Here is a 19,321-nt window from a genome sequence, read left to right as displayed (position 1 = left end):
ATCAATACCTATTGATTAATCAATGCCAGTAGAAAAAGTGACATCATCAAAATATTGGCCTATAAATGTGTTAGCTAAAGGAATATTTGCCTGATCAACATCATTATCAAGAGCTCGTTTTTCCATAGCTCTCGTAACTGCACAAGCAGGGTATAAATTAGGGATTTGAATTTCAACATGACCAACTTTCTGATCCAAACAATCGTTGAGAGTTACAAGTGGATTAACCACAGCCACGTCTAGATAATTCAGTGTGTGGCAATATATAAATACATTCAATGAGTAAAGAATTCACAACTCCGAAACTATGTCTGTCGCCAGATTTGCACAATGGAGAGGAACATAAACAAAGCCGCACTCTACTTCCTGAATAACATCACTTTCAATAGGAGACCACTTCTTCAAATGACCTGATACTAATGACTCTGAGAAGATGAATAACACGGATTTTTAAATTGATGTATCATACCACAGGAAACCATCCTTAATGAGTGTGGGTTTAAAAGGGACAAAGATATTGAGGTTTTATAAATGAATTTCTGAATTTACAAAGGTCACAGATAAGTGAAACGTAGATCACAGTGACCGAGTTATTGTGTAGCTTAGTTACTCCATAAACTAGTTTTAATGAGAATAGCTAAAAGCGGAATCAAGACGAATACAAATATGCTACGTTAACTTAGTCTTTGTATCGCCGTCTTACCACAGACCTAATTACTTTAGAGTAGGGAAAAATGGGACAAATAGCTGAATAGATGATAACCAAATATATATATATATATATATATATATATATATATATATATATATATATATATATATCTCTTTCCTTCCTTTTGTCCATATGTATGTATCTATTTTTGTTTGTACCTCATTGCCCTCTGACTGGGATTATGAGCAGGAAGAAAGTCGGATCGATCACGTTAATATCTAGTGGATTATAGGTATATGATTGTCTAATGGTCACTGTTTGGTTCTTCCATATAACTACCTGCATCAAACTGTCAGTAACTAGTTCTGAGCGGGAAATTCTCTGCCATATATTCAAGTAAGAGTCTGTGGACTGTTTCATTAACTTAACGTGTGTAAGACATTTCGAAAAAAAGTCAATTAAATTATATTTAATTTCTCATTTTGTCCTTTGTAAGTTCTGATTGTTAGGTACTATATATATATATATATATATATATATATATATATATATATATATATATATATATATATGAGTTTTGACCTATTTCCAGGGGCATTTAAGGATTTTATTTCATATTTACATTGTTGAGTAAAAAAAAATAAAATACAACATACAACAATATACAATCGATTTGGAGTCAACGTAATTTATGTATTTTATTACAGTTTACAGACTATTCTCTCTGTCTGTCTGTCTGTCTGTCTCTCTCTCTCTCAAAAATACCAGTGGTTAATTTAAAAGGTGAGTAACATTTAATATAAATTGCCAACGAAAATCTTAAAATAAATGCTATTATATGATTCTACTGTATTATGGGTTGATTCAAGCTTTTCTTCTTTTTAAAATATACAAACATAACTGACAGAAAAGATCGTTTTGTACATTGTGAGTTGACAATTATACTCTAAATTAATATACTTTTTAAAAAATATACCTTTCGGAGTAAGGTCTAATGAAGATGAAACAAACATTATTTTCTTTATTTTTCTTAATTTGATTCTTCCTTACGTTTGACGGAAAACATTTCCAGTCCCTAACAATCCAGTTAATAGCTGTTTTCAATAAGCACCTCAACCTTTATTCTGCATGAAATAAACGACAATTACTGCTACAATGCATGACGTCACGATGGGGTACAACAAGAACAACACAATCCATATCACCGGTAACCGGTTACCTAGGTAAGTGGTGCCGTCCATTCCGCCGAGAAACGTGTTGCCAAAAACAGCTGAACTTTTGATACGTCTGGAAAGATACTCCGCACTCAGGCCACTAGCCGTAGCCTTGCTAATACGCTCGTTGATGTCCTTTTCAAGGTCTCTATAGTTACTGCAATAACTCAGCATGCATATGCAAAATTCTTTAGCAAACTCCACACAGTCGTTTAGAAGAACGTTATATCGATGTGGAGCTGCACGAAGCGCGGCAAACTGAAGCGCATGATGCTTGATGTTCCTGTATTTGCCGACATAGTAGGCTCTTTTGACTCTATCTTTTACATCTCGAAACAAGCATACTTCTTTCCTGATCTTATAAGTCTTCAGTTCTTCCCGTTCGTAGCATAGTTCAAACACCCAGCTCAGAATCTCACTCGGGATAGCATATGGGTCGTCTTTTGGCATATCGGAGAACACGCCCATAGGGTCTTCTATTTCCTCATCATACGGCACACACAGAACGAAGGCATGCCATGATTTGTTAATGCAGATGAAGATGTGGAAGGAAGTCTCCCCCTGACCCGTCATCTTGGCGATGGTTGCCGTATCTTTCTTCTTGTGTGCTATGACAACCTTTTCATCAAGGTCAGAAACATTATTAACAAGGTATGCCAGCGGGTCAATGCTCTTGAATGTTCCCTCGACCGCCATAGTGAAATCTTATGATCTGTAAATAATTACAAATATTGGGAATAAATGAAGAAGCCAGTGTGTAAAATGAAGGGATTTTCTGGCTTAGCAACACTTTTATAACATTATTGGCTATATCATGCAGAGGAAACGGAAGCTATGTCCCTTCCCAAGGAAACGATAGAAACAACAAGCAAGTGCTGCCCGGCCAGGTATCGAATCCGCGACCCTTAGATTAAGTGAATTATTAACAAAGAAACGATTAGTTTGTAAAGAATGTATCAATCCTTGTTTTGCATAATCGCTTACCAATTATATCTATCTATCTATCTATCTGCCTGTCTGTCTGTCTGTCCAACAGTTCAGTAGTAACTTTACATATGTAGTATCCATTTCTTTCAAATACTAGCAAAATATAGAAACCGAAGCAAAATCGAGCAACTCTGCTTTCACTTTGATAAAGTCAGATCCGTGTATCTCGTAATTAGTGAAAATAAATACTGTTGTCATATGTTATATCTGCCTTGACCTATTCCAGTTCATGACATTTATCCTAAACTGTGTTAAAAAAAAACAAAAAAACTACAAGTACTAGAACGAATGCTGTACCGCTGATCGACATTCAAATCCAGTCTCTACTTCATTTTTGCTTTACTAGAAATAATTAAAACCACGCAGACCGCTTTGTAACGCCCTGTTCCAGGTTTTACTACAAGACATGGATCAATATAACCAAGGTCGCAAAATTTTCAACTACAGGTTCTCAAATTACACTTGTTTATTGGTAGAATAATAGCTAGGTTCTGAAACCAGCCAGCGGCATAATAAGGAATATTGGGTTACCGGTGTGTGGCGTTGAAACTCCCCCTAGTACTGGCAGGATATACACACCTGCTGTAGCATGGTTTGTAATCCGATAGATTGTTGTGGATGGAAGAAAAAGTATTCAAAGGTGTAGAATTAACATGTGTTACAATTACTAATTTAACACACATAAATGGTATGTTTGAAGAGCAAGCGTCATTATAGGGCACAACGTTAAACTTGAAGTATAGACCACGTGGTTATTGTAATATATATATATATATATATATATATATATATATATATATATATATATATATATACCAGTTCTGTATGTTAACATACATATTTTAAAGCACTGATATAAACAATATCTAACTAGCAAACATTTCATGATATGAAACTGTTTACAGTATTTTAATCATTGTAATGATTCTCTCTCTCTCTCTCTCTCTCTGCCATTATGCAAGTAAGCATTCATGTGATAATCCAGAGGCTGCAATTGAAATAAGAAATTTTCCAGTTAATACAAATCGTTATGTGAGAAGTGTCAGACATTTTACTCAGGTGTTTCAACAATATCATTGACTAATTGTAATGTTTCAAATTTGCACCAAGGCAATGTTACGGCACTTACCTTCTGTCTTTGTTTGCTTTGAATCTTAGACCGTCGAGAATAGCAGTTTGTTTTGTTTCTTGTTAAATACAATGTTATGGGTGTTCAGTCACGATTCATGCAGACTTCTTGGAATATCATGTTGCGATGATTCCTCGAATGACTAGATATGGCCTATTACGTAAGAGCTATAATGGAGACCCACGAGGCTGTCGTCGTTACTATAATGCATGTCCGTTAGAGTACAAATCAGTCCACAGATTCATCACATCCAATAGTTGTTCACAATATGCAATATGATATGCCGTATATATCAATGTTTTAACAAGGGCACTACACTGCATAAAGTATGTCAATACAAATTGTATTTATATAAATGACAATATGAGAATCTTAGGCCAAAAACAAATGTGTTTCATATTGCACTAGTTTTAAAATTAAGGTAGGTAGGTAGGGATTATTTTGAAACTTGATATATGTGATAATTGATTAGTATATATAATGCAATAAGCGCTTCAAGAAGCGGGCTAAACCGGCTCAATTAAATGCACAAGTCAATTTTTTTTTTAAACCCTAGTGGAAAAAGTGCTAGGGTAGGGACCACAAATCATGGACGGTCGGCCACCGGAAAACGCATATTTTTGTTTGGCTTTACATATACATCGATGCATATTTTTCTTCTTCTCACTACTCACTACCGAAATAAATCAGCAGCACAGTTAGTATAAATATGAGTACATTAACCGGGAACACTGACACCAGCGCAAATGTACTGGAACCAGTACAGCGCAAATATACTGGAACCAATGACACAGCGCAAATATACTGGAACCAATGACAGCGCAAATATACAGCGCAAATATACTGGAACCAATGACAGCGCAAATATACTGGACTCAGTGACACAGCGCTAATGTACTGAAACCAATGACACAGCACAAATATACTGGACTCAATGACACAGCGCAAAGATACTGGAACCAATGACAGAGCACAGGTTCCGATTCTTATGTATAAGTCATACATATGCATATGATGACGAAATATATATTTTATCTTCAGTTTCGTCTAAAAGTACATGTTTTAGAGACAATATTTCAAAATGTATATAGTTATATATATATATATATATATATATATATATAGAGAGAGAGAGAGAGAGAGAGAGAGAGAGAGAGAGACTAACATTTGGGTCAGTAACAATGGTAAGACAAGTTTAATAATGACTTGGATCAGGACCGATCCCGTGGCCCAGAGGTTTGAGTGTCCGCCCCGGATGCGTGGGGTCAAGAGTTCGAACCGCGGATGAGTCATACCAAAGAATTACACAAATGGTACTAACAGCTGCCTCACTAGGAGCTCAACATTAAGAGGTTATTTTGTTAGGAACAGTCTGCCTGGTGTCAGGAAAATGTGACTGGGTGGGACATCATGCTACATGTCTGCGGCATGATGGCTCAATGGCTGTTACGAATTACCGGTATGTCTAAAGTGTACGCAGGATTGTTCCGGAAAATTTTGCATACAGCAAAAGTATACATTTTAATGAACAGGTTACATCAGAGCCACATATTGTCCATCCGTATCAACACAGGTTGGGGTTGGGGTGGTGGTTGATTTATCGGACTAAGTAGCGATATAATTGAAAAATCGTAAGAAGCTACGTTAAATATCCAAAACACACATACACATGATTTGGATCAGACATTTTGAATGTCTGAATTACTATCCTTTTACTCATAGTGTGTCTTGGCCTACTTGATACTACGTTTGTCGTACTCGCTGGTGATCTTCTGTTCGGGACGCTGCTCTGATTGAATCTCACGTATCTCTTTTATTTATATAATCAACAACACTAACACCGTTTTCGTCAAATAAAATATACAGATCCAATGTATATCTAAGACATCAGGAACATACTCTATCCATTTATTAGCACACACACACACACACATACAGAGAGAGAGAGAGAGGTTCTAAGTGCCTGTCAGTTTCCTTGCCAATGCAAGTCGTGGCCGCTGTCATCCTGGTATCCATCATAACCATCATTATTATTATATGTATGTATGTATGTATGTATGTATGTATGTGTGTGTGTGTCCGTGCGTGGATGTATATATGTCTGAATGGTTTACCGGTACATCAGGACAGTGTCTGTCGCCTTAAGTGATTTAACATAAAAGTAAAGTTTAGACATTGTCTTGCAGGGTAAAGTCGATATACTCGACAATAATTTTCTCCGTGGGTACTGGGAAGACACGCACTCTGTTCGAGGTTCAACCTTCAGGTGGTCAGCATTAGTCGAACGACATAAAACGATTTCTTCTCAGCGATTTTGTTCGATGTAAGGAATGTCACCCCTACCTCCCAATAAAGCACATGATGTCTGGTAACGTAGCCGAGAATCCATTCCGCATATTTGGCCACATAAGTAGAGCGTGCCGAGTTATATACTACTGAAAATCGTTATATTGGATCTTCTCAGAAATGGATGACTGGATGGTAGCATTGGCTGCATGATGTGACCTTTCATTACCTTACATGTGACTAGGAAACAACAGTTATGGATGTAATTTCAACAGTTTAGGAACGAATCAGTTTTTCCACTTGAATCGGGATATGAACGGATTGTGAAACTCAAGGTTTTGCAGGACTTTAGTGTGGAAATGGAATCTGGAAAATTAATTAAATAAATTTGTGATAGATTTTAAAATAAGTTCAAAGTCATAAATATGACCATAATTCTGCAGAAAAATTGGAGGAATTATCAGGTAATCTGCTCTAGATGGTGTTGTGGGGTGTTAGCAATGGCAGCAATAATCTCGTCTCCTTATTTTTAACTGCGTGCATATGCAGAGAAGTGTGGTCACGACAGGTGGCTATAATTTCATTGAACTAACTCTGAAATACGAGAGGCTTGGAAGTTACCGTTTTGCATTGGCAATGATCAAATATCAATTTGGGAGGTTGATTGTAGTGATTTTGTGATGAACAATATTGCAGCATTTGTGAATTTGATATTTGAAATTTGAATTTGGTTTACTTTAGTATAAGGTTATGTGTTTTTGGCTTAAAAATAGCCATTGTGTGCAGAATTTGATGGATTAAGGAATAATTTCTTTGTGCACCAACGCACTAAGTTTGTTCGCCTAAGATGAAACGGTAGTTTATTTGCCTCATCATATATGATTCTGCGAGGAAAACTAAAATAAAGTCCCCCAGACTAAGTCGAGGTAAACGACAGTGCATCGGATCAAGTATTTACAAGTACAATGTGAGAGATAATACGTACAAAACTGAATCATATTGAAGTTTAATGTGCTTCACTCCAGCGCTGTAAATACTGTATTTGTCTGGACATTAGAACGGATGTGAATATTATCGTAACTTCTTGGGAGTGTTCGATGTTGGAGAGTAATACAAATAGAGCACAATAAACAAAAATCCAAGCGAACTGGCGCAATGAGTAGCTACATAATTACGGAAACAAACTGCATGTAGTGGAAAACTCCGAAACTGACGGAAGTAGCACAATGATAAAATAAGAGGAGCTAAATCAATTGTTCAATTCTGATCCGTATGTCAATGTAAAGTGCAAAACAAATATCTATATTAGAAATTGACACATGTACAGTCATTGTATATTATACATCCGCAATGTCATGTTATTTTGTGGAAACAATATTTCTTCTTTCAGTCTCTGTGTCCTTGACCTATTGACCATATAATCTACAAATGGATTTTTTTGTCTAAAATGGAAGCCATCGACAAAGTTTCATGAAGGATTAGTTAGTTGAAATCGCCTGACCCTGCTCTTTGACATATAAATCAATAAAATGGTTCTTTGTTTCAAATTCAAGCAATCTACAACATTTAGTCAAGCCATATTGTATCAGGCTTAGGTAGATGTGTCGAATTCGTTTCCTCTTCTTGCAGTCCCAGTGACCTCGACATCGACCTATCCCAAAATAAAAAGGCGTCTTTCTGTGTCAAAAGCAATCTTCCACAAAGTTTTGTCAAAGCATGTCATAAAGACCTACAACCAGTGTCACAGTGACCTGTATCTGTGATTCTTTGACTCCAAAATTCATAGTTATAGTTTTCTATTATATCTCAAACGCAAGGCTTATTCTGTTTTAAATACAGTTTAAAGTTATGCTTAGATTAATGCATTGTCAATCAGAGATATCAAACATATGATACCTTGGATCAACAGAAGAAAATAAAAAAAGAAAATAAGACATTTACATGCACGTAGATAAACATACTGACAAAACTGCGCAATCGGATATTTCATTAGTACAAATGACTGTGACTATTTGTCAAAGCAGTGAAGCAGGCCATAAGAATAACACTGTATGCAGAGTGTTTATGATCATTATGTCACAAGCATAACATAATCGTGTTACAGTGTGCATATACATCTACTCTCAATGTCACGTGTCTAATTGATAAATTAAAGCTTAACATCAGTGCATCACCTTTTGTTTTATTATGGCCCAAAATGAGAGAGAGAGAGAGAGAGAGAAAGAAAGAGACAGACAGAGAGAGAGAGAGAGCGCGGTTTGTGAAAAGCATCATGTACTGATATTTAGCTATTTTATTCCAAGTCATCATCATTAATATGGTAGTAATAGAAGTAAATGTGGTAGCAGTTTAATAATATCAGTCGTAGTGGTAGCAGTAGCACTAGCTGCACTAGTAATAGTAGCAGAGCCAATAGCAGTAGCAGTAAAGGATAAGTGATAGTAGGACTAGCAGCAGGAGTAGAAGGAGTTGGAATAGTTGTTGTAGGAATAGTAGATAAAGGAGTATTAGTTGTAAGAGTAGTTATTGTATGAGTAGGTGCTATAGGAGTAATAATTGTAAGAGTAGTTGTTGTAGGGGTATGTGCTATAGGAGAAATTGTTGTAATGGTAGGTGATGTAGGAGTTGGCTCTATATGAGTAGTAGTTATAGGAATAATTGCTGTAAGAGTAGGTGCTTTAGGAGTAGTAGTTGTAGGAGTGATTGTTGTAGGAGTAGGTAGTTGTTGTAGGTGCAGTAGTTAAAGGAGTAGGTAGTTGTTGTAGGAGTAGTAGTTAAAGGAGTATTAGTTGTAAGAGTAGCGTTTGTATGTGCAGTAGTAGTAGTAGTAGTAGTAGTAGGTGTAGGAGTTGTAAGGGTAATATTAGAAGGAGTAGTTGTTGTAGAGTTGTAGCTTTAAGTGTAGTAGTGGCAGGAGTAGGAGTAGTATGTGTTGTAAGAGTAGTATTTGGTGGTGTAGGTGTTGCAAGAGTGGTATGAGCAGTTGTTGGTGCAGGTGTTGCAAGAGTGGTATGAGCAGTTGGTGGTGTAGGTGTTGCAAGAGTGGTATGAGCAGTTGGTGGTGTAGGTGTTGCAAGAGTGGTATGAGCAGTTGTTGGTGCAGGTGTTACAGGAGTGGTATGAGTAGTTGCTGAATAGTAGAAAACAGAAGTATGTGTTGTAGGAGTAGTTGCAGTAGCAGTAGTTGCAGTGGTAGTAGTAGCAGTAGAAGGAGAAGGAAGAGAAGGAGCTAGTTATAGGAGTAGGATTAGTAGCAGTAGGAGTAGTAGTGGTGGTAGCAGTAGTAGTAGCAATTGGTGTAGGAATATTAGTGGCAGTAGTTGTAGTGGGAGTGGTAGTTGCAGGAATAGTAGTAGTAATAGCAGTTGGTGTAGGAGTAGTAGTGGTAGTAGCAGCAACAGTTGGCTTAGAATTAGTAGTTGTAATATGAGTGGTAGTTGTAGGACTAGTATAGTAGTAGTAGGACTAGTAGCTGCAGAAGTAGTTATCGTATGAATGGTAGCTGTAGGATTAGTAGTTGTATTAAAGAAGTAGTAGTTGCAGGAAAACTAGCAGAGTCTTAGTTGAAGTAGTAGTAGTATTAGTAGTACTGGGATAAAGATCCACGGTAAAAGTAGTTATAGCAGTAGTACTGGCAATAAAAGAAATACTAAAAATGGTTCCAGATAGTCGGTATAATATGCACATACTATTATCCCGACAGATCTGGCGTGTGTGTGTGTGTGTGCGTGCGTGTGTGTGCGACCCATCCAGACAGATATGGTGTATGCGCGTGGAAGGGCCCTCGTCCAAACATATATAGTCCGTGGGGACTCATGTCGTGATGAGATATTTTAGATAGTCTAAGTCATGTCCAATGTATATGTCATAAATTTGGACTAAATGTTCAACTGGGACTTCATTTGTAATAAGGAATATAAATTTGGACTAAATTTTCAACTGGGACTTCTTTTGTAATAAGGAATACAAATTTTGACTCGGTGTTCAACTGAGACTTCTTTTAATCGTTTTTTTTTTAACTATTCGTCATATCGCATTTCTCTCTCTCTCTCTCTCTCTCTCTCTCTCCTGTACCAAGTGTATATGATATGTATGCAGGTGTGACTACACAGATGATATGTCCGCGTCAACATATCTTTCTCATTGATCTGGGAACAAACACTGCAATATACCGGATTATAAAGTATGATAAAATCGTTTTTGAAATTGTCTCTAATTTACAAGAAATCAAGTACACCATTACGTGGACATATACATAAAAATGCATCAAGCCTGACGACATTCATGTTTTCTTCCATTTTAAGATGTTCATTGTAACGCACTGAGAACAGTACCTCTTTTGTGACCAAATTCTACAGTTCAATGACAGCAATAAAGCTAGGATAATAACATATATTTTAGGACACAATTCGTTTTACTGACACAGGTTTGAAAACAACATGACTCATACTACGGCGTTTTACTGACAAAATATTGAAAACAACATGACTCATTCTACATGTTTTAGTGACAAAGGATTTAAAGCAACAAGACTTATTCTACATACATTAATGACAAAGGCTTGAAAGCAACATGACTCATTCTACATGTTTTTCTGACAAAGGTTTAAAAAAAATATGAATCACTCCACATGTTTTAGTGACAAAGGTTTGAAAGCAACATGACTCATACTACATGTTTATCTGACAAAGCCTTGAAAGAAGCATGACTCAATCTGCATGTTTTACGGATAAAGGCTTGAAAGCAACCTGGCTCATTCTACATGTTTTAGTGACAAAGGATTTAAAGCAACAAGACTTATTCTACATAATTTAATGGCAAAGGCTTGAAAGCAACATGACTCATTCTACATGTTTTACTGACAAAGGATTAAAATAATATGAATCATTCCACATGTTTTACTGACAAAGGCTTGAAAGCAACATGACTCATACTACATGTTTATCTGACAAAGCCTTGAAAGAAGAATGTCTCAATCTGCATGTTTTACAGACAAAGGCTTGAAAGCAACCTCACTCATTCTACATTTTTATCTGACAAGGACTTAACAGCAACGTGACTCACTCTAAATGTTTTACTGGCAAAGGATTGAAAGCGACATGACCCATTTTATATGTTTTACAGAGAAAGGATTGAAAAAATGATGACTCATTCTACAGGTTTTACTTAATACGCTTGAAAGCAAGACGGCTATCTCTACATGTTTTGCTGACAAAGGCTTGAAAGCAACATGACTCACTCTACATGATTTAGAGATAAAGGATTGAAAACAACATGACTAATTCTAAATGTTTTACTGACAAGGTCTTGAAATCAACATGACCCGTTCTACACGTTTTATTTACAATGCTTGAAAACACTATGACTCTTTCTACATGTTTTACCAACAAAAGTTTAAAAATATCATGACTAATTCTACATGTTTTACTGACACAGGAATGAAAGCAACAAGACTCATTCCACATGTTTTACTGACAAAGACTTGAAAACAACATGACTCAATCGACATATTTTAGTGACATAGGCTTGAAAGCAACATGTTTCACATTTTATATTTTACTGGCAAAGCTGGAAAACTACCTGGCTCACTGTACATATTTTACTGACAAAGGATTGAAAGCGACATGACCCATTCTACATGTTTTACGGACAAAGGATTGAAATCAACATGACTGACTCTGTATGTTTTACTGACCATGGTTTGAAAACAACATGGGTCATTCTTCATGTTTTACGGAGAAAGGCTTGAAAGCAACATGACCCATTATACATGCATTTGGCAAAGGCTTGAAAACAAGATTGCCCTATTCTACATTTTTACTGACAAAGGCTTGAAAGCAACATGGCTCATTTTTCTACATGTTTTACTGAAAGAGGTTTGAAGGCAACATGACTCACTCTACGTATTTTGCTGACAAAAGCTTGAAAACAACATGACTCACTCTACATGTTTTGCTGACAAAGGCTTGAAAACAACATGACACATTCTACATGTTTAACTTACAAAGGCTTGAAAACAACATCACTCACTCTATATGTCTTACTGACAAAGGCTTGAAAACAACATGACTCACTCTATATGTTTTACTGAAAAAGCTTGAAGGCGACATGCCTCACACTACATGTTTTAGTGACAAAGACTTGAAAAGAACCAGACCCACTCTATGTCTTACTGACAAAGGCTTGAAAACAACATGACTCATTTTACAGTTTGTACTGACAAAATCTTCAAAACAACATGACCCATTCTACATGTTTTACTGACAAAAGCCTGAATGCAACATGACTCATTCTACATGTTTTACTGACAAGGGCTTGCAAACAACATGACTTACTCTACACGTTTTATTGAAAAAAACTTAAAAACAGCATGACTCATTCTACATATTTTATTTACAAAGGATTGAAAACAACACGAGTCATTCTACACCTTTTTGCTTAAAATGCTGGAAAACAACATGGCTCACTGCACATGTTTTGCTTACAAAGGATTGAAAGCGACATGACCCATTCTACATGTTTTACTGAGAAAGGATTGAAATCAACATGACTGACTATATGTTTTACTGACTAAGGTTTGAAAGCAACATAACTCATTCTTCATGTTTTACTGAAAAAGGATTGAAACCGACATGACCCATTCTACATGTTTTACGGACAAAGGATTGAAATCAACATGACTGACTCTATATGTTTTACTGACCATGGTTTGAAAGCAACATGACTCATTCTTCATGTTTTACTGAGAAAGGTTTGAAAACAACATGACCCATTATACATGCATTACTGGCAAAAGCTTGAAAACAAGATTGCTATATTCTACATGTTTTACAGAAAAAGGCTTGAAAACAACATGACTCATTTTTCTACATGTTTACTGAAAAAGCTTGAAAGCAACAAGTCTCATATTACATGTTTTACTGACAAAGGCTTGAAAACAACATGACACGTTCTACATGTTTTTATTGACAAAGGCTAGAAAATAACAAGACCCACTCTACATGTCTTACTGACAAAGGCTTGAAAACAACATGACTCATTTTACAATTTTTACTGGCAAAAGTTCAAAACAACATGACCCATTCTACATGTTTTACTGACAAAAGCCTGAAAGCAACATGACTCATTCTACGTGTTTTACTGACAAAAAGTTGAAAACAACGAGTCAATCTACACGTTTTGCTTAAAAAGCTGGAAAACTACCTGGCTCACTGTACATGTTTTACTGACAAAGGATTGAAAGCGATATGACCCATTCTATATGTTTTACTGACAAAGGATTGAAATCAACATGACTGACTCTGTATGTGTTACTGACCATAGTTAGAAAGCAACATGGTTCATTCTTCATGTTTTACTGAGAAAGGCTTGAAAGCGACATTACCCATTATATATGTTTTCTGACAAAGGCTTGTAAACAAGTTTGCCATATTCTAATTGTTTTACTGACAAAATCTTGAAAGCAACATCACGCACTCTATATTTTTTACTGACAAAGGTTTAAAAGCCGCATGACTCATTCTATATGGTTTACTGACAAAGGCTTGAAAGCATCATGACCCATTTTACATGTTTCACTGACAAAGGTTTGAAAACAACATTCTACAGGTTTTACTGACAAAGACTTGAAAAGAAAATACCTACTTTTACATGCTTTACTCTCTGTACGAGGAAGGCAGTAGGAATTTTGATTTCTGTTGTATTTGAATCCATTGTGTACATGGTTTCAACAGTTAGTTATTTTTGAAGTGGGTAAATAAGAATCATAGGAGAAATTTTCGCTCAGTCACAGAAACACACATTATCTCAAAAGGGTACTGTGATATTCACATTTATATAATGTTATCTGTGTAAGATAAAGTAAGATCTCTTTGCGTACTGTCAAAAGAAACACCTTTCGTGTTGTAGAATGGAGTGTAAGTAAATAAATGGGTTGGGACCATTTACGTGAGAACGAATAGGGAGGGATAGGGGTTAGTTACGTTTCTGTTATACATTACGCCACCTTCGTCCAATCGGAGCTTCCTCTGCATTTTTCGTGAAAAAAAACCTAGTAGGTGTTGTTCAGACATTCATTTTGTATTTCATTTAGGGAAATGAACTTATCGCGTTTCTAGATGATACGACGAAATACAATGTCAGTCTGTTTGTACAAAACAATATAATCATTTGCTGATGTAACAAAATACAACGTATATATGCACAATACAAAACCATAGATTCACTTGACAATGTGACAAAATACATCCTCAGTGTGTATGTACAAGAAAAAACAACCCACATATTCACTTGATGATGTGACGAAAAACATCGTCAGTGTGTATGCACAACGCCAAACTATAGATATACTTGATAATGTGACGCAATACATCGTCAGTGTGTATGCACAACACCAAACTATAGATTCATGAGTCCGAGTTTCCTCTGAACATTGTCACCCCATTTTTGATATTTGCACATTTATGATGGGGTTTATGCAGGTATATCTCGATGAATGGTCGTTTAAGTTTGCTGAGCTGGCTACACCCCAACAAAAATGTCCAAATATTCAAAAATGGGGTTGCAAGGCTTAGAGGAAACTCGGACATTAGATTCACTTGATAATGTTATGAAATACATCGTCAGTACGTATACACAACACCAAACTATAGATTCACTTGATAATGTGATGAAACTCATCGTCAATGTGTATGCACAACACCAAACTATAGATTCACCTGATGATGTGAAGAAATAATCGTCAGTGCGTTTGCACAACACAAAACCATATATTCACTTGATAATGTAACGAAACACATCGTCAGTACGTATGCACAACAACAAACTATAGATTCACCTGATGATGTGACGAAATACATCGTCAGTGTGTATGCACAACACCAAACTATAGATTGACCTGATGATGTGACGAAATATATCGTCAATGTGTATGCACAACAACAAACTGTAGATTCACCTGATGATTTGATGAAATACATCGTCAATGTATATGCACTACACCAAACAATAGATTCACTTGATATTGTGACGAAATACATCGTCAGTGCTTATGCACAACACCAAACTATAGATTCACTTGATAATGTAACGAAATATATCGCCGGTGCGTATGCACAACACCAAACCACAGATTCAGTTGATAATGTGACGAAGTACATCGTCGGTGCCTATGCACGACACCAATTCATAGATTCAGTTGATGATGTGACGAAATACATCGTCAGTGTGTATGCACAACACCAAACTATAGATTCACTTGACGTTGTGACGAAATAAATCGTCAGTGTGTATGCACAACATCAAGCTATAGATTCACTTGGTGATGTGATGAAACACATTGTGTATGCACAACACCAAACTATAGATTCACGTGATGATGTGACGATATACAATGTCAGTACAGAGTACAAAAACAGCAAAAGTATGCATTCACTTTAGATAAGATCGAAAAGCTACTTTAATTTAACAATCTATTTTTAGTTTCAGTCACTTTAACTGGCCTGATACTTTATTTACTTTCACGGATCAGAACGTATGTTACATGCATCCTTGACGAGCAATAATGTACTGTTTGTTCCGTGTTTCTCCCCAAAATGAGGAAATCAATCTGCTTTGTACCTTGGATGCATTTTCTGGTTTGTTTTAAAAGGTAGAGGTTGGTCGTTCTTGAACATTACCTAGCGATCTAAACTGATATCATTCCATCTGCTGCGCATTCTAGCTACCTACACAGACACTGGATAAAGACTAACGTTAGAAAGGCTTACACTGGCTTCTATCCAGGGGCTCATCAAAACGTTCTGCCAGCCACTACCAGTAAGAAGTGCACCCCCCACTTTCTTTCTATCTCAGCCAATCACATGCATCGAATAATATGTAATCGTGGCCGACGAATTTTGCTTTTTGTCCACGGGCGACTGTATACCTCTATAGGTGAATCCACTACTTTACAGATCACAATAACAGTCTTTACCTCACGAAATATTCACATTGTTTGAAGCTTTCTCAAGCACGACATTCATGGCATGTCTTGGCATCCGTCCGTCTACGGGAGACGATGGCGTAGATCCAAAGTAAGCTTTTGTTTGTCCTTCTTTCTAGCTCTCTTTTCAGTTTGTTTTATTTTTCTCTCTTCCTCTGCGTTTTGAACTCCCTGCCTGACAGCTAGACGCCAGCTGGAACGGTTGTTTGCACAGCTCTCCCAGTCGTTGACATTGATGTTTGCCGTCTTCATATCCTTCTTGCAGACATCTTTGTAGCGCAGATGTGGTCGTCCAGTTGGGTCGTGCACCTTCTGCTAACTCCCCATATAACAGGTCCTTGGGAATGCGGCATGGGTCTATTCTCTTGACATGGCCAAGCCAGCGAAGGCGCCTCTCGCTGAGAATGGAGAACATGCTATTCATGTTGGCGCGTTCTAGAACCTGTGTTGGGTACTTTGTCCTGCCACTGGATGTGCAGAATGCGCCACAGACATCTCAGGTGGAAGCTGTTGAATTTCCTCTCGTGTCTTGCATAGGTGGTCCATGTTTCGCTGCTGTAGAGAAGTGAGCTGAGCACGCAGGCTTGGTAGACACGCAGTTTGGTCTTCTCTGTGAGGTTGGGGTTGTTCCAGACCCTCTGGTTAAGTCTGGCCATCACTGCTGCTGCCTTGGCAATCCTGCCGTTCACCTGAGAATCAATGGAAAGTGAGCTCGAGATGTTAGACCCGAGGTATGTGAAGTTCTCGACAACTTCCAAGTTGTACCCAACGATGGTGACAGAGGGAGGGGAGTCTGCGTCCTGCGCCATGACGTTCGTTTTCTTCAAACTGATGGTCAGTCCAGATTCCTTACAAGCATGGGAGAGGCGGCATACCAGCTGCTGCAGTCCATCTTCCGTGTGTGATGTTAAGGCTGCATCGTCGGCGAAGAGCAATTCACGGATGAGTACCTCTGTGACTTTAGTCCTAGCACGGAGACGGGCGATGTTGAACAGCTTACCGTCAGCCCTGGTATGGATGTGCACTCCCTCGCTGACGTCCTTGAATGCGTACTGGAGAAACATGGAGAAGAAGATGGCAAAGAGCGTCGACGCAAGGACACAGCCTTGTTTGACTCCGCTGATGACTGGGAATGCTTCAGATGTTGCGCCATTGAAGCACACTGTGCTGTGCATGTTCTCGTGGAACGACATGATGACAGCAAGCAGACATGGGGGGGGGGGGGCAGCCGATCTTTTGCAGGAGTCTGAAGAGTCCACTCCGACTAACCAGGTCAAACGCCTTCGTCAGGTCTATGAAGGCAATGTAGACGTTCATCTGCTGCTCGCGACACTTCTCCTGCAGCTGACGTAGTGAGAAGATCATGTCTACAGTTGACCTGCCGGCTCGAAATCCGCACTGGGACTCTGGGTAGACGCGGAAGGCTAGGATCTGTAAGCCCGCCAAGGCAACACGGGCGAAAGCCTTTCCGACGATGCTGAGGAGGGAGATGCCCCGATAGTTGTTGCAGTCGCTAGGGTCTCCTTTGTTTTTGTACAAAGTGACGAAGTTGGCGTCACGCATGTCCTGTGGGATGTATCACTGTTCCCAGCAAAGGCAGAGGAGTATGTGTAGGGGCTGGAGCAGTGCTGGTTTTCCGCTCTTGAGGACTTCAGGCGGAATGTCGTTGCTTCCAGGAGCCTTCCCACAGGCAAGGCAATCGATGGCTATTCCGAGCTCTTCCAGGGTGGGCTGTGTGTCTAGCTCCTCCATGACAGGCAGGTCTAGAATGGCGTCCAGGGCAGTTCCAGTGACATTGTTTTGGGTCGCATATAGCTCGAGATAGTGCTCAACCCATCGCTGCAGTTGTTTCCCCTGGTCTGCGATGACCTCGCCCGTCTTGGACTTGAGGGGGGTCGGTCTTGTAGCTGCGGGAGCCTGTCGCCTTTCTGATACCCTCATACATTCCTCTTGTATCCCCGGTGTCGGCAGCTGTCTGTAAAATGTTGCAAAGGTTCAGCCAGTAGGTGTTGGCACATCGGCGGGCGGTCTTCTGGGCGTTGTTTCTTGCAATCCTGAGGGCTTGTAGTGTTCTGGGGCTAGGTGCAGCCTTGTATGCCAAGAGGGCTTTCCTCTTTGCCTCAGTCACGGGCTCCATCTCCTCCCAGTTTGCCTCATACCAGTCGACATTCTTTCGCTCCCTCTTCCCGTAAGCTGTGATGGCTGAATTGTACACAGAGTCACGGGTATGGGACCACTTGGAGTCAATGGTGTCATCAGGTGTCACTTTGGTGAGGGCTTCCTTTAGTTTGCTGATGAACTGCTGTGTTTTCTCTGGGTTGCTTGCACAGCAGGTGTTGATGCGTGGGTGACCCTTCTTCTTGGCGTGGTGCATCTTCTTGGGTAATATTCGCGCCTTGCTGGCCACGAGAGAATGGTCCGTGTCGCAATCGGCACTGTGGTAGCTGCGGGTGAGCAGAACACTGGCCAGTTCTGCACGCCTGGCGATGACGAGGTCTAGTTGGTGCCAGTGGCATGAACATGGGTGTCTCCACGACACCTGGTGGATCTCCTTGCATTTGAAGAAGGTGTTGGTCACACATAGTCTGTGGGAGCAGCACATATGCAGCAGTCGCTGACCATTCTCGTTGATCTTGCCCCTTCCGTAAAAGCCGAGACAGGTGGACCAGGCCTCATGGTCAGCTCCCACTCTAGCATTGAAGTCTCCTAGTAAGTAAAGGCTTTCATTGTTGGGGATACTGGATATTGCCTGATCCAGAGCCTCATAAAACTTGTCTTTCTCCTCCTGGGTGGAGCAGAAGGTTTGGGCGTACACGCTGAAGATGTTGACCTGGCCTAAGGACGTTGACAGCCGGAGGGCAAGGATTCTCTCAGTACCTGGTGATGGAGGTTCATTGAAGGCGATTAGCGTGTTCTTTACGGCAAAGCCTACACCATGCTGCCTAGGCTTCCCCTACCAAAAGAACGTGTAATTGGCTTCCCTGATTGTGTCGCTGTCAGCCGGGGAAGGGTCTCCTGGAGTCAGGCAATGTCGATGTTCAGTCGGGAGAGTTCTCTGTCAATGACGGCAG

The 19,321-nt window shown here is 39.0% G+C and overlaps 1 protein-coding gene across 1 annotated transcript; it reads right to left on the bottom strand.

Annotated features, from left to right (window-relative positions):
* Positions 1–1,324: 1,324 nt before the first annotated feature.
* LOC149772942 (uncharacterized) lies at positions 1,325–4,229 on the bottom strand. Its single transcript, XM_089947050.1, has 2 exons — positions 3,983–4,229; positions 1,325–2,578 (listed from the first exon to the last, which is right to left on the bottom strand). Exon 2 carries the CDS (start codon positions 2,560–2,562, stop codon positions 1,765–1,767), a length of 798 nt encoding a protein of 265 aa, XP_089803176.1. The 5' UTR covers positions 2,563–2,578; positions 3,983–4,229; the 3' UTR covers positions 1,325–1,764.
* Between the last annotated feature and the right edge of the window lie 15,092 nt (positions 4,230–19,321).

This window comes from Sinohyriopsis cumingii, unplaced genomic scaffold (genome assembly GCF_028554795.1).
Source record: "Sinohyriopsis cumingii isolate HCF-2022 unplaced genomic scaffold, ASM2855479v2 utg000957l, whole genome shotgun sequence".
NCBI classification, from domain to species: Eukaryota; Metazoa; Mollusca; class Bivalvia; order Unionida; family Unionidae; genus Sinohyriopsis; species Sinohyriopsis cumingii.
Note: the sequence above shows the minus strand (reverse complement) of the source record. Positions and strands in the feature narration are given on the sequence as shown.